This window comes from Dermacentor silvarum, chromosome 9 (genome assembly GCF_013339745.2).
Source record: "Dermacentor silvarum isolate Dsil-2018 chromosome 9, BIME_Dsil_1.4, whole genome shotgun sequence".
Lineage (NCBI taxonomy): Eukaryota > Metazoa > Arthropoda > Arachnida > Ixodida > Ixodidae > Dermacentor > Dermacentor silvarum.
Window position 1 is genome coordinate 147,401,285 of NC_051162.1, and position 26,087 is coordinate 147,427,371.

Sequence of the window (26,087 nt, forward strand, 5' to 3'; positions counted from 1 at the left end):
CTATAACACTCCCGACTCGGAAGAAGACTTAACGACCGCGCAGTATGGCCGTCTCTACAGCTAAGACTAGGCTACGCGATCATGAGACGATGGTCGCAAGCCTGCGCTAAGAGCAAGCGAAAACTGACTGCAGTGCTCTCGGAGACGGCTGGATGGTGCGCCACCGAAGCAAACGCGTTTCTTCGTCCTACTGCTCCACGCGTCCCCTGTAATAGCATTAAAGGTCGGGCGAGTATTGGTTAAATCTCGGAACAGCGCTGAAAGACGGTAAGTGAGAAAGGAAAGGACAAGACGGCGCTGTCGTGTCTTTTCCTCCTAGACATCACCGCTTCTCCCGCTGTTCCGAGAATGTCCCTTGTAAACCTTGCGGAATGCTGTTACAGACAGAAGTGTTTAAACAAAACTGTCACACCACGGCGCCACTTCTTCGCTTAAGTCAGCAAAGATTACATCAGGGGTCGCGAGAAAACGAAAACCCGCTCGCCCTCGTGACTCCTGTGGTGTTCACCTACCCAAAGAATGAAACCTACCAACACGGTACAGAAGAAACTTGGTGAAACAGAAACATGTATAAAATCCAAATTTCTGACGATTCAGAAACAATGTCTACGCACCGAGGTCCGCTCGTATTACTGTTAATGAAGAAAAAAAATACGTCGAACAGTCAGTGTATTTCTACCTAAGCCTCTGCGACAAACGTAATTAACTGCCAACGGCAGTCAAAACTAGGAAAAAATATATCCCGATAACCCAGAAATAGCAATAAAGGATAATCGCATCATGGAAGCAGACACGGCCGGGGGACGCTGTACTAATTAGTGTAGAACCATTAGGAACGAAACAACAATAGACAGAGAACTACGCTAGATATTTCCACGAATACTCCGGTCAGCTTTGGCCAGCCACAGATTTGAACTTCGGGCCGATAACCGAAGTCACTGCCACTCAAGCACCGGATTACAGGCAAAATAATCTGAACGGAGCTGAATAACATGGTAAAAAGAAGGCTCACTTAGCTCAAATACAGGAGTTAGACATACTAGATAATGCGGCCATTAAAATAAAATGAACGAAGTACTACTTGGATCAGGATTATTGACCGTGGCGTGCGAAAAGTTTAAGGGATAAATCTCGCGGGAACCCCCGAGGCAGCCAGATTACAGGCGTTAGCGCAGCCACAGCAATCCATCAATCGTATCCCCTCGGGAGGCGCGCGCCGTAATTTTTTTTTCTGCGAACAATATGGCTCATTACGGGTGCTATTACCGGGGGATGGGAAGGCAGATGACGAGACAGCTAGGGAAAGTCCAGACTCGGCGCAAAAAACAGCGTGGGAGGAACACAGAAAGATAGAAGGCGCATATAGGTGTTAAATATGCAAATGACTCGAGACAAACCCCTCACTCACCTTTAGATATATTAGCAGTGGTAGTAGTAGTAGAAAATGCAATGGTAGTAGGCACCCAAGTTGTGGGGGCAGCAGAAGTAATATCAGAAGAACAAAAAAGGGAGGGGGAAGAAACAGGCAGGAGCTCTTAACATGTTTAACGACAGAAGCGTTTCAGAGTTTTAAACGCGATTATGGTTGATGCAACCAAAAAGAAAAAAAGATTGTAAAGAATAAAAAGAAAGGGACGAACAACTAGAAGCGACACTGGAGCTCAGTAGGAGACACCTCTCTAGACACGCGATATGCGTCGAGAAACTCGGTGGCACACGATACGGCCGCCAGGCGGCAAGAACAAACGAAGCGAACCGTCTAGAAAAAGAAATCAACAAGAACAACAACAAAAACATCAAAGACGGGAACAAGACGAGACGCGCTAAGGCGGCACAGCGTCGACACCAAAGGCGCGCGCAGCTCTTTAATTATTCAAGCCGCGCGCCGGCCAGTATACTCGCGGAACGTCTCGCTGTCACCGGCGCGTCGCGAGAGCCACACAAGAGCATCAAGTATCCCTTCCTGCAAAGAGAAAGATGTGGGGATAGAAGGGCGGACAGGGAAGGGGGGGGGGAGAGGGGGGCAGGCTGTGCTAGGGAAGTAAAAAGATTCGGGATACGCGAGCTTCATTCACTCCAGGAGAGACGGGCAAGCCCGAAACGCTGTCACGCACTCACGCAAGCATGGCGAAAGCATGAGTATATACCGCCGCCCAATTTCCCTATTCCACCCCATTCTCTTCCACGTTCCAATTTGGTGGGGAGTAAGAATAAGAGAGAGTGGGATCTGGACACGGTTCCCTACTACTCCCATCTTCTTTTCCCCAACTCACCCTTTCCCGTTTTCTTGCCGGAAGAATCACGCTATCCACGAGCGCGGCCGCCCGCTTGACAGTGGCTTTGCTGAAGTAGCAGCCCCCCCGCCCTTCCACACAACCTCGGCGTCGCGCTCCCAGCCAGGAAATTAACGAGTCCCTAATTAGGGAAAGACGAGCATCTTCGGAGGCGTACTGGGAAAAAAAGGGGGCGGAAGCAACGCCGACGCGTCGCGCGGCCTCGTCATGCGGATGACGCGGAGAACACTTCCGGCGAGCCAGCGCGGCCGTGCAAGACGCGCGACGCGGCAAACATGAGAAGGGGGCCAGCGCTTCATATAAAAAGGAAGGAAAGGACACCGCTCGTCTGCATTCCAAAACACACAGCAAGAAAGGGCTCTGGCAAATAGTCAAAACAGCGGAGAGGAACCCAGCTGGCAATATCGGAAAGGCCAGAAACGCGAGCAAACCTCAGGCCGTGCAAGAGTAAATGACATGCCGTTATTAGGAAAGAGGAGTATGACAAGCAACGCCATCCGGAACAAGCCCTAAGCAGCGCAGGCAGCAGACCCCATGCAATCCACGGTCAACGTTGTCCGATGTCGGGCCAACGCTGGCTTTGCAGGCCTCGTTTCCCAAGTTATACCAGGGTGGCCAACAGACGCAGCACGACAGTAACAAAAATCTCCCTAAGCCCCGCAGTTACAAATGCAGGCGAAAACCGCCGCTTGTTCCCCCTTTATATGCAGAAAGCGTGGGTGGGCAGCCGCCTGACACAAACTTGGCGCAATCACGAAGGATTGAGGGCCGGACAACGTGCCTCGCTCTAACACGTGGCACGGACAGAGTCATCGGGAAAGCAACACGCCCCCCTCCCACCCCCTGTTACAGAGGGAAGACGGGAGGTGGACGTGAGGCTATAACAGCGTGTAACGGCGGCGTAGTTTCTTCGTGCGTGAAAAGACGAATCAGGGGAGGCAAACTCCATCAGCGTCGTCGCTTGGCGTTGATAGATGGCGCGTCGATCAGGAGGTCCAACGGGAGGCCACGAAGCTCGCAAGAAAAATGCTGAGAGAGCTGCCACGCGGCTCGGCAACGGAGAAAGGCGACAGCGGGCGAATTGAGCCGTTATGGGGAAAAAAGCCTCGTCGTCCCGTCACACTGGCACGTTCGACAGCGACGCGCGCGCACACAGAGAGAGAGAATAAAGAAGAAAAAAAAAAAGCTTAACACATGCACAGCGTTTAGTTCGCCTCGATGTCGAAGCAGTGAGGGAAGTTACCGGTTTCCTTAAGAAACATTTCTGAAATAAGGGCGGGGTGGGGGAATCAGAATGCGTGGTTAACTATCACGAAAGGGTTCTTTATGTCATAACACCTATAACAGAGCGTTTTAGATAAGCGCTGTCGGTGTCGGGTACTTTCGGATCTGCTGGCTCGCTGCTGCGTTCTCGCGCGCGACACCGCCAATAGCGCTTCATTTCCGTCTGAATATCCAGTTTAACGGGGGAAAATATATAAAACACCGATCCGCCAATAGTGTTTAATGAAGAAGACACGAAGCGCTCGCAATAAAATGTGTTTCACGGCTGCTGCGAATTCAGGCAGGACGTCGCGGCTACGAGAGACCAAACGGTCGATGAACCGGGTCTCTTTTGGCGACACCTAAATTGACACAGCGCGCACGAGTGGGCTTAACGAAAGTTCCAGAACCACGTAAGCTCAGGGGAGAAAAGAGAAGGCGAGCGAGAGGGATACAGAGAGAGAGAGAGAGGGACTAGAACAGCACGCACGTGTCTTCGAGCTCAACGTTTGATGAACACGCCGGGCTGGTCCTCGGGGGACAAATAAAGCGCCGCGGGCCGTAAAATGGACGCGCGCAGCCGGCAAATCGAAACTATGCGACAAACCGGCAACAACCGACGAGGAAGAAGAGCCAAGGCGAGGGGGAGAAAAAAAAGAGTTGAAAATAAAAAGCACGAAGCAAACAAGAAAACAAGTTCACTGCGAAGCGGGGAATACCTGGGCGCGCCACACCACCACGGGCCGGAGGAAAATAAGACGAACCACTACCGATGCTTCGAAAAGAGCAGCAGCGAGAATCCAATAAAAGCGCCGAAAGAGGAGGAGGAGGAGGGTTCGCGCGCCGCAGTGCGAGCAACCTGCGAATGAATCTCGGCCGGCGGTCCGGACGAGCGAAGGCGCCAATATAAAGTCGAGAGCAGCGAGCAAGAAATTGACAACGGGGGAGGGAGCCCGTCGCCCCAATTTATTACCGCGCTCGTATATACGCCGGCTGCTCATTTCTTTTCGCCACGAAGAATGCGCCGTCTTCGAGTATAGCCGGGGCTTTATTAGCTCGAATCGACAAACGGAATGACTCGCCGCCGAGTCCGGGTCCAGACACTGCATGGGCACGACACCCGGGGTCGCCACGTATAATCTCTCGCCACTAAGACGAGCATACGAAATCGTGCGAAGTTGGAGAGACTAATTGGGAACACGTAGCTTTCGTAAACGTTGTTACGGGTCGAAGGAAAACAAGAACATGTACCGTGACCATAAATTGTATGGAAGCAGTGGTCAGAGTACACCTACCACAAAAATAATTCACAGAAGCAATTAAGTAGTGGTACACCTCGGTGTGACCAATTAGCTTGCTACAACAGAGTGCATTATTAAAGAGTACGAAACGTATCATAAAGCGAGTCAACGCGGGCATACTGCTGACACCGATTCTTCACTGACCACAAGTTCTCTTTTTACGCTGCGCTAAATTGGGCAGTTGCCTTAAGCTATATGCAGGGCATGACTTTGAACCTCACGAGGCAGCTTGCGCAGCGGAGTACCACGGGCACACGCAAAAGCAATTAGGGTATTAACTGCACGCGGTACCACTCGGTACCACATGTGGTACATATGGTACTCGGTATCACATGTAAGCCAGTGCGAGACCGAGGGCGGGTGAACAAGTGAATGTCACCGAAACGTGTATTGGCGCGAGAACTAATCGATGGGGTCAGCGAACGAACCAGATAACAAATATATGAACAGAGGGAGGGGGGGGGAGAGAGAGAGAAAATTCACCGCATTGAACGACAAGGCATTCCCGAAACGAGATGTCGATCGCACGCAGTAACACAAGAAGCGACAAAACGAAAAAAAAAAAAAAACACAGAAACGATAACAAAGGGAAGGAAAGAGGATCAACGCATTCGCTTGAATATGCGTCTGAGAAGTGGACGGTGCCACTCTTGTGTATAATCCACATCTGGAAAGACCCCGCGCCGTCATCTAATCGAGCACGAACACGCGATGAAACGTTCCAAATTTCATTCCTTCCTATCTCTCCGAAACGTCGTTCCACGGTCCAAATGCGAAGATTATAAACAGCGCCGCCGATTTCAACCCCGCGCATTCCACATTCGTCGTAAACGAGCACGCGGCACGCATTTTGCGCCGGCACGAAAGAAAGCGCTCACCACCTGTCCGCCCTTTAAATTATCATCGCCTCATCAGCGCCACTATACACCGCTTGTTCTTTTGCGTAATCCGTCGCGTTTTCTTTTCTTTTTTTTTTTTTTTCAGGCGCTCGACATAACGGCTGGCTCCGCGATTCCGCGACGTCGACCTCAGTTCGAGTTAACTGAATCACGCCCTTTTCACGCTATAGTGTGACCGTTCAAACCTTGAACTGTACCCATCTCCCAGTTACCCATAATGGAATCGTTTCCGGGTTGTTTTTTAGCCCCTATTCGTTATTTTTCTTTTCAGCAAACACCAATTTAAGGACTAAGGAATTCAACTAGAGCCGCATTAAAACCGCGACGAAGAAGGGCAATAGCCGGAATGCGCCCACAGGAGTCACAAAGCACGCTGTCAGAAAAATATAAATAAATAAAAAGATATAAGAATTGACAAGATCCAGCCTGCCAGCTCACATATTCAAATGAACACCGCGTAATAGCCGTGAGGAGTTAAAAAAAAAAGAACGAAAGACAGGAATTACGAATTAATGACCCCCAAAAGAAAAAGAAAGAAAAATGAACACGGCGCATCACGGAATCAAAGTGCACTGAAAGGCGGGAATACAATTTAATAGAAGAAGGGGAAAAAAAAAAAGTTAGAGAAAAGTTAAAGAAAGGATCGACGATGGCTGGGAGCGAGGGCGCCACCTTTTGAATCCAGATTAAAAAAGGAAATAGAATTCAAATGGGCTAAATCAAGAGAGACCCACCGTACGACGAGAGTCTCCGAACAGAAAAAAGAAAAATCACAAAGCAGAAGAAAGCCAAGTGCGAGACGAAACAAACGATACGGGAAACAGAGCGAACGAACAGAGCGGAGGGTGGAGCAGGGAAGAAGTCCTTTGGCAGCGGGGGGGCCGCCGGCTTTAATACAGACTCAACACTCGCTTCCACGGTTGAAGGCGTGAGCGAAGCGAAACGCGCGCAGCGCGAAGCCTCCTTAATGAAAGCACTAAATCGCGACGATACTACTCGGAGACCGTAGGGAAGGGGTTGGGGAGAGAGAGAGAGAGAATGAGGAGGAGGAAGGAGAGGAGGAGTCGGCGAGGCAGACACGTGGAGAAGCCGAACGCAGCAGCACAGACGCTCCGCGGTTGTCATTTAGCTGTACAGCAACTTCGTCGGCGCGGACTTCAATAGAGAGAGAGAGAGAGAGAGAGAGAAAGAGCCGGGGGAGGGGGGCGAGGGACGTTACGCAGCGTCGACGCAGTCGCAGCAACGACGGCGCCTCTCATTTCTTCGACGACGTCTCACGAGAGAGAGAGAGAGAAAGTGAGAGGAAGGATAAATTGAAAAGGGGGATAGACACGGAATTCCGGGAAATGCCGAGACGAGCGCGTTGTGCGACGAAGCCGACTGCAACCGAGGAAACGACACAAAACACACTGGCAACGCGGCTTCAAAGGACACGGCCAGCCACGCGGCACACACACACACACACGCCCGGATGGCGGCGCGAGAAAGCTTGAAAAGAAGAACGCGTATTTAAAAGCGCGGAGATTTCGTGAAGAAGCTGCGATATCTCTTCGAGTCTTCTTCCGAGGAGCCGGGACGAATTGGAGCGGCGCTGGATGAACTGAGAGACGACGACGGTTGGTATTTAATTAAGACGTCGGCGAAGTGCGCGCCACTTGCTTTTTTTTTTCCCCCGCTCGAAGCACACTCGCGCAGAGAGCGCGTATAGGAGTGTTTTCGGTGCCTCTTCGCCCGACTGTCTTCGTTAAGGAAGCTTGAGTGCGAAAGCGTGCTCTATCGACGATCCATCAGGACTCGCGCGGCCCATTTTATTGCTTCGCACGTCGTGCGAGAGAGCGCCTCTCCGTCGGTTTCCAAAGACTCTGGCGCTGTCAGTCGCCTAACTATACACAACTCCGGGGAGGTCGGAATTTATTCGGGCAATGTCAAACGTGGGCGACAGTAAATCCGGAGAAACAGCCAACCCTCACGGCGAACACCGCTCGAAAAGCGTTACTGAAAACTCTCCGTCGGGGATCTTGCTCAACTGGAGACTTCGAAAATGAAATGATGACGCTGCACGTCAATATTTCTCAGCTATGGGGACACGAGTCAAATGACTAACGCGCTCCTGCAAAACGTAGTTTGACAGGCGCTTCAGCCGCTGCAAAGAGACCACGTACGCTCACATTCTCGTTTACAATGCATCCATGGTGCGTGCAACTACATTGTGCTGCGATGACGTCAAACGATGACGTGAGCAGTGACAAATGGTGAAGCGCACCGATCACAGCATCCGCGCTGCGTGGAACGCCAGCCGACGCGACGCGGCGTTCGGCTCACGTGACCTTTGACATAGGCGTGCGTATCGGGTGTGGCTTTCGGTAACAATTATGCGAACTTGTTTTTGGGCTGTATTCGAACCTATACAAACAGCGCACAAATTTCGTACGGCAGCAAAACGTTTCTGCGCGTTCATTTCTTCCCAATATCACCTTCGAGTATTGTGAGAAATGCATGGATAGCCTAATGTTTCTCGCTGCAGGTATAGGAAGCGATGAAATTACGCTTCCTCTGCAGTCACGACTTCCCGGAGACTATCGTGATCGCGAACCTGTATATGCCGTATATACACGCAGGTGTCCTCAAGGTGAACAAGAGCTGCGTTTCGCTGATGAGCAGGAGTTCGCCGGTTAAACTTGCGGTCGGAGCGGCCGTGTTCCGATATGCGCGTGAAACAGAAATAAATTTGCAAGTTCTATTTAGGTGACCACGTTAAAAAAAAAGCAAGAAATAAAGCACCAGGTGGACAGAGTCAACACCGACCGTTGGACAACGGCTCCACTCTTGCCACGAGTCTTGACTTTGGGACGGTAAAGCGCTCTAACCCGTTCGTGACAGAACTCGCAGAGGTAAAATTATGATTGAACGTTTAACACAAAATTTTTTATTAAATATAACTTTACTTATTTATTGTAACTGTAATGTTTAGTCGCATTATAGCTTCCTGCTATACTCGGGTGGGTGATTTTTTTTTTTTTACCTTGCATTATAAACAGCCGCGACAAGGAACACTTACAAATTTCACGAAGTATAACACAGAAATTCCTCCGGATACGAGCTGTCGGCTCCTCGCCTCTCAGCGAATGGGCAAGTAAGTAAATTTCAACGCTCTAAAAGCCCGTATAAATGGTACCATGCGGTACGGCGTCAATTTGAGCAGAGGCGAACAGCATGAAACAGAGCGGCCCATTTCCTCGGTCCCGAACTACACAGCGCGAGCAACTGAGGGAACCGACCCGATGCGAAAGACACCCGAGAAAACGCGAGAATACGCACATATCCCGCAAACGAGTTGACGCTCGAAGCGCACACGCACGTTTGTCGAATATTACGCCAACGACATTTCGCGCGACGCTCGGGGAATTGCGGAGCACACTGAACGCGCCGCACATCGGATTGTGTTACGAGACGTACGTGAGCGGCTGTTTCTTAAAGGCAGGAGACGAAGACGCGCTCAGTGTAGCGTGAGCCATTTCCCGCCTTTCGGCCTCCTCCTCCCCGAATTTTTCCGGCGCCTAAATCGCGCCAGTTGTAACAGGTATTCGTGCGCACAATCGGTCGTTGCGTTAAGTGTACGCAGCGTGCGACGAAGCAGCCGATTTAGCTCGTAGGCGGGACTATCATCGGAGGAAGTATCTAAACGAAATTTAGTGAGCAAAGAGATAAGAAACCGACGGGTGCATTGCGTCGCATTCACGGGCCATTTCAACCGCGTTATTCGCTCCTGGGCGGGGCCCTGAGACTGACGTCAACGTTACCATTCGCCTCTAGAAAGACGATGAACAGAAAAAAGAATAATGATAAAGAGTGAGGGGGAAAAGAAGAGGATGTACAGGTTACGCACTTAAAATCGATTGGGCTCAAGCCACTCCCCTGGCTCTCACACAGACACCCACATTTTTACTTGCTGACAAGCGTAATCCTTCGGGGTACGCGTGCGGGGGGCCACTCAGCATCCCGTTAATGACAACAGGTCCTCGTCTCTGCAGACTTTATTATCTTTCAAAAAATTCAATCAGCCCTAGGATGGAAAGAGCTTATAGCATACACTCTCTACTCGTTTCAACGTCGTTCGTGATGTCAATTCTGAAAGGCAAAAAATAATAAAAATAAACTACAAGAGCAATCGCATGACGGGGAGTCGATCGTCAGCGCTCGCGCGACAGTTCGGCTTCGGTCGTCTATTATCGAAATCCCGAGACTGCGCAATATGCTCAATGCTGTGGCGAGGCAGGGAAAATTGCCCGTCTCTCTCTCTCTCTTTTTTTGTGGGGGGGGGGGGGCGGCTTCGGGGGGAGGGGAGAAAGAGTTCATTTCTATTACCAAGTCATTCATTCTCTCTTCTCTCTCTCTCTGAGTAAAAGCCGCTGCACCGACTTCATCAAATACCTGGCGAGGAATGCAGTTAATCGAACGAAGTAAAAGACTTGCACTATCTCGGCGTTAAAAGCAAACGTACGAGCAATTTGCGTAAGCGCCAAAAATAAAATAATTACAAGGGCCTGAGGGGGGAAATTGGGCAATACAGCAACAGAAAAGCTCGTGCAACGAGCTGGAAATAAAAACGCAACGAAGCAACGACCAAACCAGACAAAGAAGAAATGTAACAGAAAAAAAAAAAAAAACACTTTCTCCGGCAAGTCAGCGCGAGATGGAGTCAGTTTAAAACTGAAGAGTGCCTAGACTGCAGGAACTACGCGAAGAGCACAAACACACAAACGGGCTACGGAATACCGGCGCGCAAAGTGTAATATGCGGTGTCCATTAGCTGCTATAAATTGAACTGCATAAGGGAACAGAATAATGGAGATAGAGAGAATTACAACAAGAAACAAACAAAATAGACGACAGGCACTATTGTTCGCTCGTTTAGCTCCGAGAGATAGCGGAGAAAAAAGCCGGAAAGGGGAGGGGGGCGTTCGCCGGTAAACGCTGCATCGAGTCATTACGTCGACAGCGGAGCCAGATCGAAAAAAAGGTGGCGAAAACGTTTGCCAGTCAAGTGGGACTAATACCGCGCACACACGCAAGCAGAATGCTTCAGTTCTAGCCCCCTCCCCTCCTCCTTTTCACTACTTTTTCCTTCATCTCACTCAGAGGAGGGGGAAAAAAAGGAGGTTAGGCGACCTAGGCTGTCGACGAATCGTAACCGACGCAGAAGAGGGGGCTCGCGAACTGCAAAACGCAAAGCGACGTGGGAGAGCAAATAGAGCCGTTTCTCTCACAGACATTCACACCCCATTTACGAGCTGCGAGCTTTCAACGAGGAGTAAGCAACAAATAAAAAGAAAATCGAACACACGCGCGAGGCGCGCCACGTAACAGCCGCGCGAAGAGATTTGACAGTCCATCAGTTCCGTTAACGGGCTAACGCGGTACAAGCGGTTCAAAGAGCGACGAAGAGGAACACCAGTTACCTAGACGCACGCGAGAACGAACAGATTCAAATGGAGACGTCGAAACGAGTTCTAGCGCCTAGAGAAATTGAAGGGCCCGCTCGGCGTGAAGCGCAACTGAAAAGGTGAAAACGAGCAGCAGTGTTCTGACAGACGAGGCTACGTGTATTTCGCCAGTCATTGGTGCTACTGTTGAGGGCGATGAGGACAAGAAGAAACGAAAGGAGGAAGGCGGGAATGTTAGGAAAGCGTCAGGTTGGGTACCCTACATTGAGAGAGAGAAACGGGGGAAAAGAGAGAAAGAGATAGATGCAGAGATAGACAGAGGTGGGGGGATTCAAGCAAGCGCGTGGAGGGTGCCATGCGGCGAAAGGCATTCACGCGGGCCAGTCGCCGCCACGAGGTACAAAAGATGCTACCGTCGAAAAAGGCGAAAGGGGAGAATTCGAGTGTTCGTATTCGCGCCATTAGCGACACAATAATTTCACTGACAGTTGAAACGTCACAAAAACAACACTAGTGGCTAGACGCGCACGGCGTATATAGCGAGGGGTTCCGAATTGAATCTGACCACTGGCGATTTCTAAGCGCGGGCACGGAAATCCAGGCACACGACATATTTTACGACTGAGGCCCGATCGGAAACGTACAGGGGAAACAAAAGTGCGGCAAGACACACAGAACGTTGCAATGAGCAACACTCACACGTTCAAAAAGCTCTTAGTCAACGCAGGCTCACTAATAGATGGATTATCGAGGTTTTCAGCTATACAAGCACAAAAGCACGACGTGCGCAGTATGCACTTGGCAATTCAGCCGAGCGAAATACACAGCTGCATCGCAATCATTCACGGCTCACACTCACTGCCCGCGCCGAAATCCTATAAACACTGAACCATAGCCACGCCACAGCTCCCTGAGCAGATCTCGCTAGCACAATTAACAACAACCGCCTCTCCCAAGCCTAAATACGCCATCAACCAACCGAAAAGCGTCACGAAATTGGAAAAGGCGTTTAATTCGAGCATCAAGGCAGCCATCGCGAACCACCACGCGTAAGCAGGTTAACTAACAGAACACGCCGCTCACGCGCCCACACAGACATCATGTCCTTCCATGTATACTCGCATCCCATCCCTTCCAATGCACCAGCTTCCAGCCGCGTTCTCTCTCTCCCTCCCCCCCCCCTCCCCCGTATCACCCTTTTCCTCCAGCCTTGAGAGCGGCGAGAAATAGAGAAGGGGGAGACGCTCGCGACCGTAATTCGCCGTTACATAACCCGCCGCTCCTTTTGTTGGCGACCGGCGACCGCGAAACGGGCTGGGTCTTCGACTGGCATCTGCCAGGGGCAGCTATACAGCAGGGGCGCCTATATAGCAGCTACAGGCGGTAGCGCACTCCTGCAACGGAACGGCAGTGACACGATAAGCACAAACACGCCGATCCGCTGCAAGACAGTTCCGCATACGTATGTATATACGCAACACCGAAATGCTTTATACGAACGTGCGAAATACTGGATAAAGGGAGATGACAAGGAGGAAGGAACATGTCTAGGACAACTACGGAGAATGAGGCGATGGAGCGTGTTTTTTTCTTTTTTTTTTTTTTTCGTCTTTTTAAGCGTCGCATTTTGGCGTCATATACAGTCGAACCCAGATATATCGAATCTGAAGGGGACCACAGAAAGTTCGATATATAGGTAATTCGATGTACGAAATAAAAACTTCATACAAACATTTTCAAGAAATTTTACTGCTGTTCGTTATACACAATAATTCGTTATATGTGGCTTCGATATGTCCGAGTTCGACTGCAAATCATACACCAAGGGGGCAAGGACCGATCCTGCCGGTTAAAGTACCGGACTTATTGAAAACGACAGTGCCCAGTACTGAGGAAAAGCAAGATTAACCGTTCACGCTTTGCACAAACCGAACAGCGTTCATCATTGGAAAAGTTCAGTGACGTAACCCACGGTCTCGAAGACTGCGCGAGCCATTCACGTTTTGCAGCAGGATCGCCAACTTCGTCAGCGCCATCTGCCATTGGCAACACCTTCGATAACACGTAAAACGTGAAGATTGGCTCGCGTAACATGCATGCTCTTACGAACAGTTCCAGTTTAAGAACTTATTTTGAACACGGACACCGAACTGAAGAACATTACGACGGCGAGAGAGAGAGAGAGAGAGAACGCGCTGCCGCACGATTTTCGAGATGGAACGCATGCGCTCGTATGTATACCTAGGTATACAGTGAGAACGGTGCAACGCCGAGCGCGGCTGTTCTAAAAGCGGACACAGCCCCTGCTTACGAGCGTTGTCTCTGTCTAGGTTGCTGCTGCCAGCGCGGTGCACCTGCAGGGACAGGTCGACTGCGTGTCGCCGCCCTCTTCCTCCGGCACGCAGGCCCCGTCGTTCCAATTCAGACGTGCGCGAGCGGTAAGTTCCGGGCGCTTGTATTTATAGCCACAGCGCGTTGTCACATCTACACAAAAATTTGCTACGCGCTGAAAAAAAATAATAAAAAAAAGACTGGTTTGTTCGCACTGCACGACCACAGTGCACATTCAGAAGGGCGGCCGAACCTTGATCGCAGTCGCACACAGCTGCAGGCGATACGCATACTTAAGGAATCCATGCCGATTTCAAACAGCTGTAATTTCGCTGGGGCACCGCCCATAGCTGTCACTAGACGGCGCTTACTGGGTCAAAAACCATGCGCGCTCATCATCCAGGTTTACTGTTTCACACGCCTCCTTTATACGCCGGCACCCGAGTAGCAAATGAGCGGTCATTGCAAAATAAGTGTTTGCATATATTCTGGTTCAACTCGACGTCACGAGGTGGCGCCACTGCGTTGCTGGTGGTGTTCCGTACGCGAAGTATGCTAAACATTTAAACACCTCAGCACCTAAACTAAGCATATCAACGCCATAACATCGAATGGCGTCCGCAGCTTCCGAACCAGCGTCCACCGATTCTCGAATGCACGCGGCGGACGTCTACTCCGACGGCGACGGTTTGCCGCGTTCGCCGCGACATTGTGGCTGCCGCGGGGACGACTGGAGTGGCGAACCCGACCACCACCACAGTCACCGCGCGATCGAAGACGATGGCTCGGAGCGATTCCCACTTTCCGCGCCGCATCCCCCCCCCCCCTCTCTTTTTAGACACCTTCTCTTACCACCCATTTTATTCTCCCACTCCCCTGCACTTCCTCAGTCGACGAGATAGCCCCGGGCCAAGACTCGGCGCGTGCCGATAGGTGGCAGGCCCATCTATACTATCCTATCCCAACCCCGCCAACTGCTGACAGACACACCACCGATTCTGGGAGAAAAAGCGCGAGTGCCGCGAGGCAAAGGCTCGGGAAAAAAAAGGATGCGGATCCAGCGGCGTCACCGATTCCCTTTTGTCGGTTTCGAAGAACGCCAGCCGCGAAGGGAGACGCGTTGCATCATACAGCAAGTATCGCCCGTGGTTGCAGGGGTATAGCGTCAAACTGACACAGGCGGAAAGAAAGACACAATACGACGTGGACACAATACGTACTGTGACGCTTTCGACCCATGTCAGTTCACCGCTATACCCCTGCAACCGTGAACTGCAACCAACTCGACCAGTTTACGATTCTTTTCGAACATCGCCCGCTTTTGAGCACGGAGCTCGTTTTGATCAATTTTTTTTTTTCCGCTGCTTTCTTACTTTTACTGCGACAGCTGTCAATTCACAGTCAATGGTTGAAATTACGCCGGCTTGAGCGAAGCTTTCTGTGATGTAGTTTGAGAGGAACGGTTGTTCTTTCGTTTAGGGGCTATTTGCAAGTGTAGATCAGACGACGAATTTGGGCCCATTTTCAACGGGACGCACCGCGCTCAACGCAGACTCGCGGTGTTCCAACACTATACGAACCGTTTAGAGATTACGGATTCATTGTCCACCACCCGGGGTTCTTTAACGCGTACCCAATGCGCGCCAGAGACTAGCGTTCTCGCATCCCGCCTCCGTTGAAATGCGGCCGCCGCGGCGGGGATCGAACCCAGGACCTCGCGTTAAGCAGTGCAACGTCATGGCCAATGAGCTATACCGCGGCGTGTGTCCGTTGCGAGAACGTGCTGCTGTTACAGTAAATGAGGACTAGAGCAGGATCAACCGCTTGTCTGCCGTTTCTTTATTCATTTCGCTAGCGCGTCGCTAAACGCACAGCGAATGACACGTGCTTCGGCGCGCAAGTTCTCAGAGGCCCAGGCGGCGGGGTGACGTCACGCTAAACACCTTACGGGTACGAGCCACGAAGACAAAAAAAAAAGGGGGGGGGGGAATAAATAACGGCGTTTGAAATAATGAATCTAAGCAACGTTATAAGTGTACCCCGCTTATTCGAACGTCTACACGCGTTCATTCCAGACCGACAAGCGAACAAAGAAAAAAAAAAATCTACCCGAAAACGAGAGAAACGTAAACCCGCACGAAGCATTGTCGAAAGGCTGTGAAGCCGCAATGCGGTACCGGAAGCGAAACCACGCCTCGCCTCAGCACAAACGCCACAGCCTGGGGCCCAGCGTATGTCAGGCCTCGTCAAGAGCAGCACAAGTAAAGCGAAACTTACAGCTACACGAGACGGGACGTCATAAAAGATGGAGGACAGCAGCGCTGCTGCTCCTCCCCCTCCTCCTTCCCATATACGCTCTCCCAGCATTCACGCACGCACGCCTAGTGAAAGAGCAGGAAAGATAGGAACCGAAGCGAAGCGCGCGCCGCCATTCCTTAACTAAGCAATCCCGGTTGCTAAGCTCTTTTTCTTTTTTTTTCCTGCATCTCCTCTGCAAGGCAAGCAGCCACAGAAGAGTGGAGATCTCCGACATGACGCAACCAACAGGCTTTACGCATCGCGGAACCGAAAAGAGGAGGAAGGGGGGTGGGGACACTAGCTATAGGTCATTAGGCCATCCTCGGCAGCAAGCAGTGCGCTGTCTGCTTCCATTAAAACTAGACGACATGCCGGTCAGCTAGGGCCGGAGACGAAGCCTCGTCAGCCGGCCAGCGCCCTTCATAACGAGGACGTCCGTTGCGATGTTCTCGTTCGGCCGTATTAGACTGAACCTCGCAAGAGCACACGAACAGGCACGGTACGACGCTGGCGCCCGCATTGTTGGCGAAGCAAAAGAGCGTGAGACCTGGTCGGTTAAACATGCGGCTTGTTTTCTGGTCGTCGAACGTTGCGTAACGCTGCGTTACGCAACGTTATGCCTAGGTGAGTGCTGGCCCGCCAGTGTTATAGAGCATATCGGGCGCAAAATCTGCGGCAGCAGGGGAGCCGTCAACCACCGAGAATGTGATTCGCAGCGCACGCGCCCTGCCGGGAACCGAAAGGCGAATACCGTGTTTACCCGCATCCAAGCATCCTTTTAAATTATCTAATCCCAGTGCTAAGATAAATTCACCGTTTGTCATGAATTGCGCGATTCGACTTTAGAGCAGAGCTGAAACGTGTATACACGGAAAGGCATGGTACACGAGCGCTTTTGTATTCCACCACCTCCGGTGGATATGCGGCAGCCATGGCCAGGATTCGAACCCGAAACCTCTAGCGCTCACGCAGCAGACGACTAACTATAATGGCGACCGCTTGATACATCTCGCACAAGTTCTCCGCCAAGCACTTCCAGCCGTTCAGCTTAGCGGCCGTAGCGAGAATCAGTCAGTGAAAGAATACGAAGAATCCAGACACACGCACCAACACACATGCATATACGGGCCACATGAAATCCCCGTACGCAGAAGCCCGGCACGTTCAACGGCCCGTGGCGTAAGGAGTGCCCTCCGCGGCGCCATTTAATTATGACTTCTATAGAGGGGGCCACTCAATATCGTGCGCGGCCAACGGGAAAGCCCGTTCTTTTTAAGAGATCCTCGATAACGCCCATAATCACCACAAAACAAAAAAAAGCCGGCCCACCGGCAGGGCGAAATATGCGCATGCTAATCCGAAGCTATGCATCAGGTGCGTGGCGCAATCTCTAAAACGGCAAGGAGCGCCCGGCAACGCCGCGAATAAGTTTCCCAACCGGCCGCGCAATCTATATACCCCCACGACGATGCCCCAACTCCTTCGCTCTGCAGCGGAACGCGCCGATAAAGTGTCGGCTCTATTTCAAAGGGTGAAATTTATCACTCTCGCTCGCTCTGCGTCCCCGTATATTCCAACGCGTTGGGGCGCGCAGCTAAGCGCGCGAGTGTATAAGGTAATTTCGACAGAGCAGACGCACACTTTTCCTTTCTTCCATGAAATTTTGAGGAAGCTCCTGGACGGTTTCTTCTCCCCAATATTTCAAGTAGGTGAAAAAAGAGGGAAAGATTTACGGGAAAAAAAAAAGAGGGGGGGAGGGAGCGCGGGTTGACACTATAGGCTGTTTCGCATGTAGTTTGTTTCTGTCGTTGCGTACCCGTTAATTCCTACAACGAGGCAGTATATGCATAGGATACAGTATCGTCCACTGTTAAAGATAACACGAAATTAGCCTTTCGGGAGTAACTACAGCTCAGTTTAAACACTAAGGCATGGGCAGTAACCAATATACATCAACTTAACGTGTCACGTCATATACTCCCTTTTTTTTTTTATGAAGTTCCATGCGCTCCTGCTATGTTGCTTAGTAAAAGCGTCTTGGATGAGTTGGTTTATAACGAAGAATGGTGACACAGTAGCGCAGAAAACGAGGGCAAGATGAGCTCTCCGGAGCGCCAGCCTTGTTTCCTAGCTTTCTGCGCTACTGTATTACCATTGTTCGTTAATAATGTTGCTCTGAACGCTAATTAGCCGTTTCGATTGAGAGTGCACCCTACTGCAAATCTACCAGTCATATTTATCCCCAGCCACGGAATCAGCGTCACTAACAAGGCCAGCTGGGACGCAAGAGAAAGCGGCCCACGCTAAAGTCATACTTAATGTGCGAAAAGTGTAAGGTCACCCATTCAATCCGGCAACCCAAAGAACAAGCGTGTTCAGTATAACCTGGCCAGACGCCAGTGGGCTCCCAGCTACTGTTTTTTTTTTTTTTTTTTTTTTTCGCGATACACCACGCGACGTCGAAATGGGGGCAGAGAAACATTCGCCAGATAACGCGAACACTTCTGTGTTACGCGGGGTCCTGGATATAGTCGCTGGAAGCGTATGTTCCGACAAAAAAAAAAAAAAATACAAACACGCCTCGCTCAGCTCAGCCGCGTACAACCCGAGTTCCCCGCGGCGCGCTAATTACAGCCAGCGACGACTGCCCGCCTGAATAATTCCCAACTGCCGACACGCGCAGGCTAAGGGAAATTAATAACGCCGCCCCTCGCCACGGAGGGCGCGCGCGTCCAACCAAACGGGTGACGTCAGGGCAGGGAAAGCACACCAAATAACGAGGCCAACAAACCGACGATCAGTGAACGGGACGGGAATGTAGCGATAGCCGAGAAACAAAAAACGAAAACAATAAAAGAAACGGGGTCGTTCAGTAGCGGCGGAGCTTTGGGGAGTGCGCAAACCAGACAGCGAAGGCAAAGTTGGGCAGGCACCGGCCAGCCAACCGCAAGGCAGGCAGGCCGAAACGCGGGAACGCAGCGAAGCGGGCGCGAATCTTTAATGCGCGCGCCGCTAGGCAGCACGTTCGGGCTCCGGTCCGCCGAAATATTTACGACGAGGACCAGCGCGTCTCGCCCGCGTGGCGCTTGCAAGCCATGCACGGCGGCAAGGATGGTGAACAGATAAGGGGGCTTCACCCCCCCCCCCCCCCCTCACTGCCACCACGCGGCTTTCTACCTCCTCTGGCGCCCGCCAGGCGATCATATCTCCGCACTTCGCCCCCAAACCGCCCCTACCGCTGCAGTAACAAGCCTGGCCCCATAGAGAGACGCACACACGAACCCCGCTATATGCAGGCGTACTCAAGTTGCGGGCGGTCCAACGGCAGGCGAGCATTCCCAAAGGCAGGCTCTGAACAACTCCGGCTGCGGGCGAACGTTACAGGCCACGCATACACAGACTCGAGGAATATGGCGCGGCGTAAATAACTGAACAGGCGGTAGAGAACGCAGGAGAAGAACATAACTTGCGCGGGGAAGATGCGTGTTCGTGCGTGTGTGTGTGCTTGTGCGCAAGCCTTCTCCCTATAGCTCTGCCAGTACGACCAGAAGTTTCTAGCACGTGTTCGTGCGTGGCCAGACCAGCTCTCTGTAGCAACGCTACTCTACGAACACCACGTGATCGCTAAGCCCGAAAAACCACAGACCCAAGTTTCGCCGCGACCATTTCCCCCTCTCCCTTGCTTCGTATATACCACAACGCCGTAACTCCCGTCCCTCCCCGTGTTAAGCCCGCAGTCTGAGTCGGCGTCTCGCGGAGGTATTTAAGAGGCACGCAACGCGGCCGCTGTATGTATGCACATACGTCCGCCAACGGCACAGGGCTTACAAGCTCCCGGCGCTCGCGGAATATAGCCGAGATGCGTCTTCCATATTCCGTTTCGTGTAATATGCATGGCTTGCGCCGCGCTCGCCTTTCGCAGGCGCAGCACGACACACAACGGTACGTGCTCGTTCAGTGACGGAAGTGAAACGCACCGAGCGCATACGTCTCGCGCATTTCGAAGGGCCATCCCAAAGGACTCGAAGCAGACGTCAGACGGAGCACGCGCTGTAGTGCGTCGCATATGCGTAGGCTTAGCGTCGTCGTTCTCGCTCAAGCCTGGACGAACGCAGACTCCTGCGGTCCTAATTAAAACGTCCCGCGCAGGCGGATTGGTGCGCGAGACGGCGGTTATAAGTCCTGGGATACAAATTTCCCCCAAACGTGTACATGTATGCGCGGAGCTGTCTGAACACTAACGGACGGTTGAGGGGGGAGGGGGGGTGAGGGGGGGGGGGGCGGGAAGCGACGAGAGTATACGCGGTTGCGCCCACGAGTGGAGGCACAGCTTCCATTCAGCAGTTAACCGCTTCCGAAGGAGTCAGACACTACGTTAACAAAGCGTTATTGCGTTATACGTCACTAAATTCACTTGCGACATAAGAAACCAGCCGGAATTTCTGAAGTTTAATCGAGAGTTTCCTGTGGTTCGGCGAAGCGTCCGAAACTATGTACAGGCAGAAATAAAAAAAGAATAAAAAAGAGGAGGCACAAGGTAGTAACAACCACACAAGGTACGAGGAACTACGCAAGAGAACTACTGCCACAGATTGGTTTAGAAGTGCGCTTCACAGCATACAGTCACTAAGCTACAGACGACCAAAGACGGTCCCCCATACACGTCAACGCCTTGCGAAACAAGGACGCCTCAGGAATTAAAACAATCCGAGAGACATCACACTTGAAAGAAAACTTTAGAGACCGCTCCTGTTCACGAACTAGACCGCGTTGCGCATCCATACTGTCCTCTTTCGCTACAGGAAGTCAAAAACAAAACAGAACAAGAAAAAAAGAAAAGAAAGGAAACGATGCCTTGCACCGGAAACGTCACAAGGCCACATACTTCCAGCACTGGGGGCGTTTGCGGTTGCAGAAACACACGGTCAAAGTGCATACTGTCGTCGATGAAGCCCATCACACTGCTTGGCAAACCTAAAAAAAAAAAGCTCCCTCGCCAGTGAGATGGCGAAGCACGCTCACTCCTGGGAGGCCACGTCGACGGGACATCCTCCTTCGTCGCTACCATCATCGCAGTCGTCCTGGCCGTCGCACACCAGCTCGGAGGGAATGCAGTGCCACGAGTGACAGTGGTACGGCTTGGGGTCGCCCGGCGGGCACTCCTCGACGGGGCAGTGGACCTCGTCCGCGATGTCCCAGCAGTCGGCGCGGCCGTCGCACCGCCGGTCCAGCGGCAGGCACGACGTGTTCAGGCCGCAGCGGAAGTTGACGTCCTCGTCGCACGGGCAGCCGGTCTCGTCGCTCAGGTCGTCGCAGTCGGCGAGCCCGTCGCAGCGAGAGTGCTTGGACACGCACAGGCCCGACCGGCAGGGCCACTCCTCGGCCAGGCACGTCTTGGTGCACGCCAGGGAGCCGTCGTCGTGACGACGGCACCGGCTGCCCTCGACGCAACCGGCGCAGTCGCCGCCGGGCGACGGGGACCGGTAGCGCCAGGACTGGGCGCCCCAGTTGCCGGACCCTCCTCCCTCGCGTCCCGACCTGGCCTGCGGTGCGCGGCCGGCCGCTTCCGTGGTGGCGGCCGCGTCGGTCCTGTACCAGGCGACGAAGAAGAAGCAGAGCGCGATGGCGCCCACCGTCATGGCGGAGACGCCGACGAGCTTCCAGAAGGCCGGCGGGTCGCGCGAAGTGCCCAGGGAGCGGCAGCGCTTGCAGCGGATGTTGGGCGGGTCCTGGATGCGGTAGTACGGCGGGGGCGGCGAGCTCTGCAGGATGTCGGCGGTCGAGCTGCCCGAGAACTCGTCGTCGTCCAACGCGGAGTCCAAGTTGACGAGGTTGTCCGGCTGCTCAACTTGCGAACGAGACGCGGGGACGTCGCTTCGCGCAGCGGCGGCCATCCAGGTTAGCGGGTCCCGGGACCGCGATGCGTTGTTCGCGATGGACGCGACCGACAAGACAGCGATGATGATGACGAACCCACATATTGGCGCATACCCACAACGAGCAAGGCGTGCACGGCGCTGCTGCTTCGTTCTCTCTGTTGCCTTCACGCCCTTCTCCACCGAGCTTATACCGCTTCTTTCTCTGCTCCAACGCTTCATTGCCGGTTATAATTAAGCGGCACAGGCTACGAACCACGCGCTCGATACTCCGAGTTCGTCAAACAGAATATAAAACAAAGAAAACATGACGCTCAAACCAACCCAGAATTACAAACTGAATCCACGCTTTGTCGTTTTTTATTGGTTCTTGCCCATGCTTCTTGCGCTTGCTTTAGCTTCTTTCCACTTTACCTGGAGCTTCAACGGAAGCAGCATACATATTTATCGATAAGTGATAAGTAATTAAGTACAGCTAGCACACACACACACAAAAAAAAAACAGAGTGACGTCAAAGTTGCGCATGCATACCGTAAAACATAGCGCGGTCACTAACACAACGACATCCCATCCACACTTTCGCATAGTTTGACTATCTTCCCCTGCCAAACGTAAGGCCGAATCCGCAGCCGATTCCTTCTTGGTCGGCTCCATCAGGCCACATCTGACCTAACGCCTACGTGCGGTTACCGGTCCTGTCGGAACTCGGCAAGGTTCAATCACACGCAGATCGCTTTCAATGCGTTCGGTCATGAAACTCGAGTGGCCAGCACTCGCTCTACTACTACAAACAAAAGGACGATACTGGGGGAAGCACACCGCTTCGCAGGCGGACATTTGTCCCGTTTGTGCGTAGACTATGATGCGGCGGAGAGGTCACAATGAGGACGAGTTCATCCGACTGACGAGGGCGTGACATAACGTTCAGACACCAGGGTGAGGAAGTTGCCAGGCAAGGAGAGATGCGACGTTGAGCGAGGGTGGACGACGGTCGGGCGCAGCACCTGAAATCGCAGCGCAGTTCGCGCAGGCACACGCCAGCTCCAAGGGAATCGCAGAGATACCCCTACTTCACACGGCCGGTGACCGTTACTGGAACGTCATGTTAAACTTCTTCATTAAAAAAAAGAAAAATCGGAAGAGCGACATAATCTAAGCCGACAATGGAAAGGAGTGACGGTTAGTAAAACCCCCTCTCAATTCTCGTTATCCTTTTTTGGCTGTTTATAAAATCCGACCTATTGCTCGGGCGACAATACAAGATATCTATCTGCTCATGAGGGACAATAAGGCATCTCTGAAGTTGCAGAGAAGAGCTTGCCAATCTGTAGGCGGTTTTCAGCGCGAAAGGAACAAAGCAAAATAAATAAATAAAATAAAATAAAAGACGGCACGAGACGATTCGAAGGCGAGAAGTCATATCCGCCTTGAAAGTAAACAGTTGGCTGAAACGTCCCTCGTTCGACAAAAGGGTCAAGTGACAGAATAAAAATTAAAACACCAACCAAATTTGAACAGCAACAAACGTTTACCGTTTACTAAGGGTTTAGATTTCTTCTTTCAGTTGATGTCCCATTCCCTGTCATCCCCCCCCCCCCACCTCTTTTTTTCTTTTTTTTTTTCATTTCTGACAAATGTATTTTCTGATGGAAAAGAGTACACATTATACTCTCCATCCTCTAAGCGCTAGCTATACTGCAGAAGCCTAAAATCAAAACACTCTCTTGGTTAAAACTAACATTTCCAGCTCGGGGAGCCGGAATGCCTGCGCGCTCTCCTCGCAGGATGGGCGGGTTGCGCGTCCCTACGAGAAAGCGGGACTCACCCCGGGAAGGGTCTTCATGTTGTGTAGGTCGTTCTGGGCGTCCAGGGCAGACTTGCGCGTGTAGAATGTGACAAAGCAGCAGCCTGCACACAGAGAGAGGGGGGAAACGAAAAGAGGTGAGACGGACGTTCCACACAACGCACTTCACGAGTATTCGCGCAAATACAGTCGAACCCGGATATATCAATCCCGCATATAACGAATTATTGTGTATAACGAACAGCAGTAAAATTCCCTTGAAAATGTCTGTATAAAATTTTTATTTTATATATAGAATTTTATATATACACTTTTTTGTGATCCCCGTCAGATTCGATATATCCGGGTTCAACTATACCTCAAACTAAATAAACCCGCATCTGTTCAACAACGTTAGGCCATCATTCGGGCACCCGTTCTCCTTCACTTCATATTCTCAACTTCCACAATTTAACGCTGATAAGGCGGTGTAGCGTCGCCCAAACTGTATAGCGGGCGATTAGGTAGAACGTGATTTTTAAAAAGCATCGCGTAGATTTTGACGAGGTGAGGTACCTTTAATTGCACTCAAATCCCGATACACAAACGTTTCTTGCGGCCCGCGCCATCATAAAATCGCATCTTTCTCGACAGCGGAGCCGCATACCGATCGAGCCCCCACCAGCATGTCATCTCATTTCCAGATGAGAACGGGACAATCTTATATAAAACAAAAGCATAAAAAAGACCATGCACTAGGACTTGAAAAGGGTATATCGCACAATATGCAGCAGACGTTCACGATCGATACAGCGGATTTCAAGTCAACTTCGGCTACACAGATAAAAAAAATAAAAAATGACCGACCAAAATGTATCAGTCAGACCAGAAGTCACGACAGCTCGCAACTGCGCATGACAGAAACACGCGCTACCGAAATTACCCGCGCGTAGCGGGACACGATTTCTTCTTCATTTTGCCCAATTTCCTCGTCGTATATAATCACCGCACGCCGGCAATGAGCCCGACTTACCTGCCCGCTTGCCGATCGCGACGCACCTAATCGTCGGCCCCATTTTGTCGCGACGCGTGTCATCCCTCCCGGGAGGCACCGAAAAACGAGAGCCGACGCCGGCGAGACAGAGGCGCGCCGTGTAACAATCGCGGCGAGCATTAGAAGCCGTGACGGCTGCGGCGACGAGAGACACGCCTCGGCACAGAAACGTTTACTGGCGAGCCTATGCCTGCATGTGTACGGTGTAACAGGAAGTGGGGCATCCGTACTCATGCCGCAGAAAAAGATTACCGCGGAACTAATAACGCAGCGGTGTCACTAACGCAGCGGTGTCACGCGCGACCCGACACCCAGAATCGCTGTAGCGGCAGAAGCTGCGGCAGCAGCTCAGAGGCGAGTGACGGTGTCTGTACGTGCGTGTGTGCGCGCGCCCGTGCGAGTGTTTGTACGTGTATGTGTGCGAGTGTCTGTACGAGTATGTGTGTGTTGTGTGTGTCTGTACGTGTATGTGTGTAGGTGCGCGTGTGTGTGTCTGTACGTGCGTGCGCATGTTCGTTCGTGCGCGCGCGTACGAGGCGTGCACGATTACTCCGCACGCGCTGGGCGGGCATAAATGACAAGCCAGTCGCGCGCCCACACGTTCCGCTACAAACAATGCCTTACCCCCTCCGGCTTTTCAGTCTTAGAAGGAAAAAAAAAAAAAAGCGATGCGCTAAACAAAGGAAACCGACGTCACGTTAAAAATCAACCACGCTCATCTGAACGAAGCCACGCAACGTCGGCCAAGTCCGAAAACGCCGGCATTTCGCGCCGCTTCCCCGCAAAGCGTGAAACCAGCGCTTGAAAACATTCTCGCAACCATTCTCTATATTTTGCTTCCTCAATCCAGAGCTGTACACGGCGCGCCTGTGAAGTTCAGAAACGGCAGGCACAGGTTGGCGAGCAATTTGTCGAAGCGCGACCGCCCAACGTCCACGCCCGCGCGAAAAAACGTGACCGACCTCGAATTAGGAGGTCCACGCCAACGCGGCCGGGCAAGATTCAGCGTTTACCTCCATCTTTTGTTTCTTGTTTCTTCTTTTCAATTTTCTCACTCTTCTCTCACTATAGCCCACAAGCCTACAGATTCTTTTACGAATAACCATAACATCCATCTCGCTATCTCTCTCTCAAACACGCCCACGGGCGCGCTCAAGCCACTATTGCTCAAGACCCCGAAACACGGAACACGACAAAAGCAAGAACAAGGAAGCAGCAGCGATTATTACATTTTACGAAGCTCGCTCGCGCGCGCGCGGCAACAACGACACGATGCTGGAACGCGTGACTTGCCGGCCTCGTTCGTGCGTGCGCGCTTCGCAAAAGGTGGCAGCGAGAAGCGAACAACACTGTGCGGCTGTTTCATTAGTCGCGCGAAAAACCGTAGCCGCACGCGTAGAACTAAACGACGAATCCTCGGGGTGTGAGCCGAGCGTCAAACGGGTCCCCGTAGTACGAGAACGACTGGGCGAGGCAGCAGGCAAGGGACCAAGCACACGCGCCTGGACGGTAGTTCACGGAGTACGGAGTTCACGCAATGGTT

The 26,087-nt window shown here is 52.0% G+C and overlaps 2 protein-coding genes across 11 annotated transcripts in view; both read right to left on the reverse strand.

Annotated features, from left to right (window-relative positions):
- LOC119464516 (CUGBP Elav-like family member 2) overlaps positions 1-26,087 on the reverse strand; it is a 521,231-nt gene that overhangs the window by 280,196 nt on the left and 214,948 nt on the right. For all 10 annotated transcript variants that reach the window (XM_049655498.1, XM_049655499.1, XM_049655493.1 and 7 more), the window contains one exon: positions 23,533-23,615. In XM_049655498.1, the coding sequence (XP_049511455.1) occupies positions 23,533-23,615 (83 nt within the window). The remainder of the gene's footprint in view (positions 1-23,532; positions 23,616-26,087) is intronic.
- LOC125939943 (low-density lipoprotein receptor-like) lies at positions 20,059-21,871 on the reverse strand. Its single transcript, XM_049655502.1, has one exon. It carries the CDS (start codon positions 21,722-21,724, stop codon positions 20,849-20,851), a length of 876 nt encoding a protein of 291 aa, XP_049511459.1. The 5' UTR covers positions 21,725-21,871; the 3' UTR covers positions 20,059-20,848.

What these genes read in the sequence shown, in the direction of transcription:
- LOC125939943 (XM_049655502.1), bottom strand. Translation starts at nt 21,724, where the DNA reads ATGGCCGCCGCTGCGCGAAGCGACGTCCCCGCGTCTCGTTCGCAAGTT.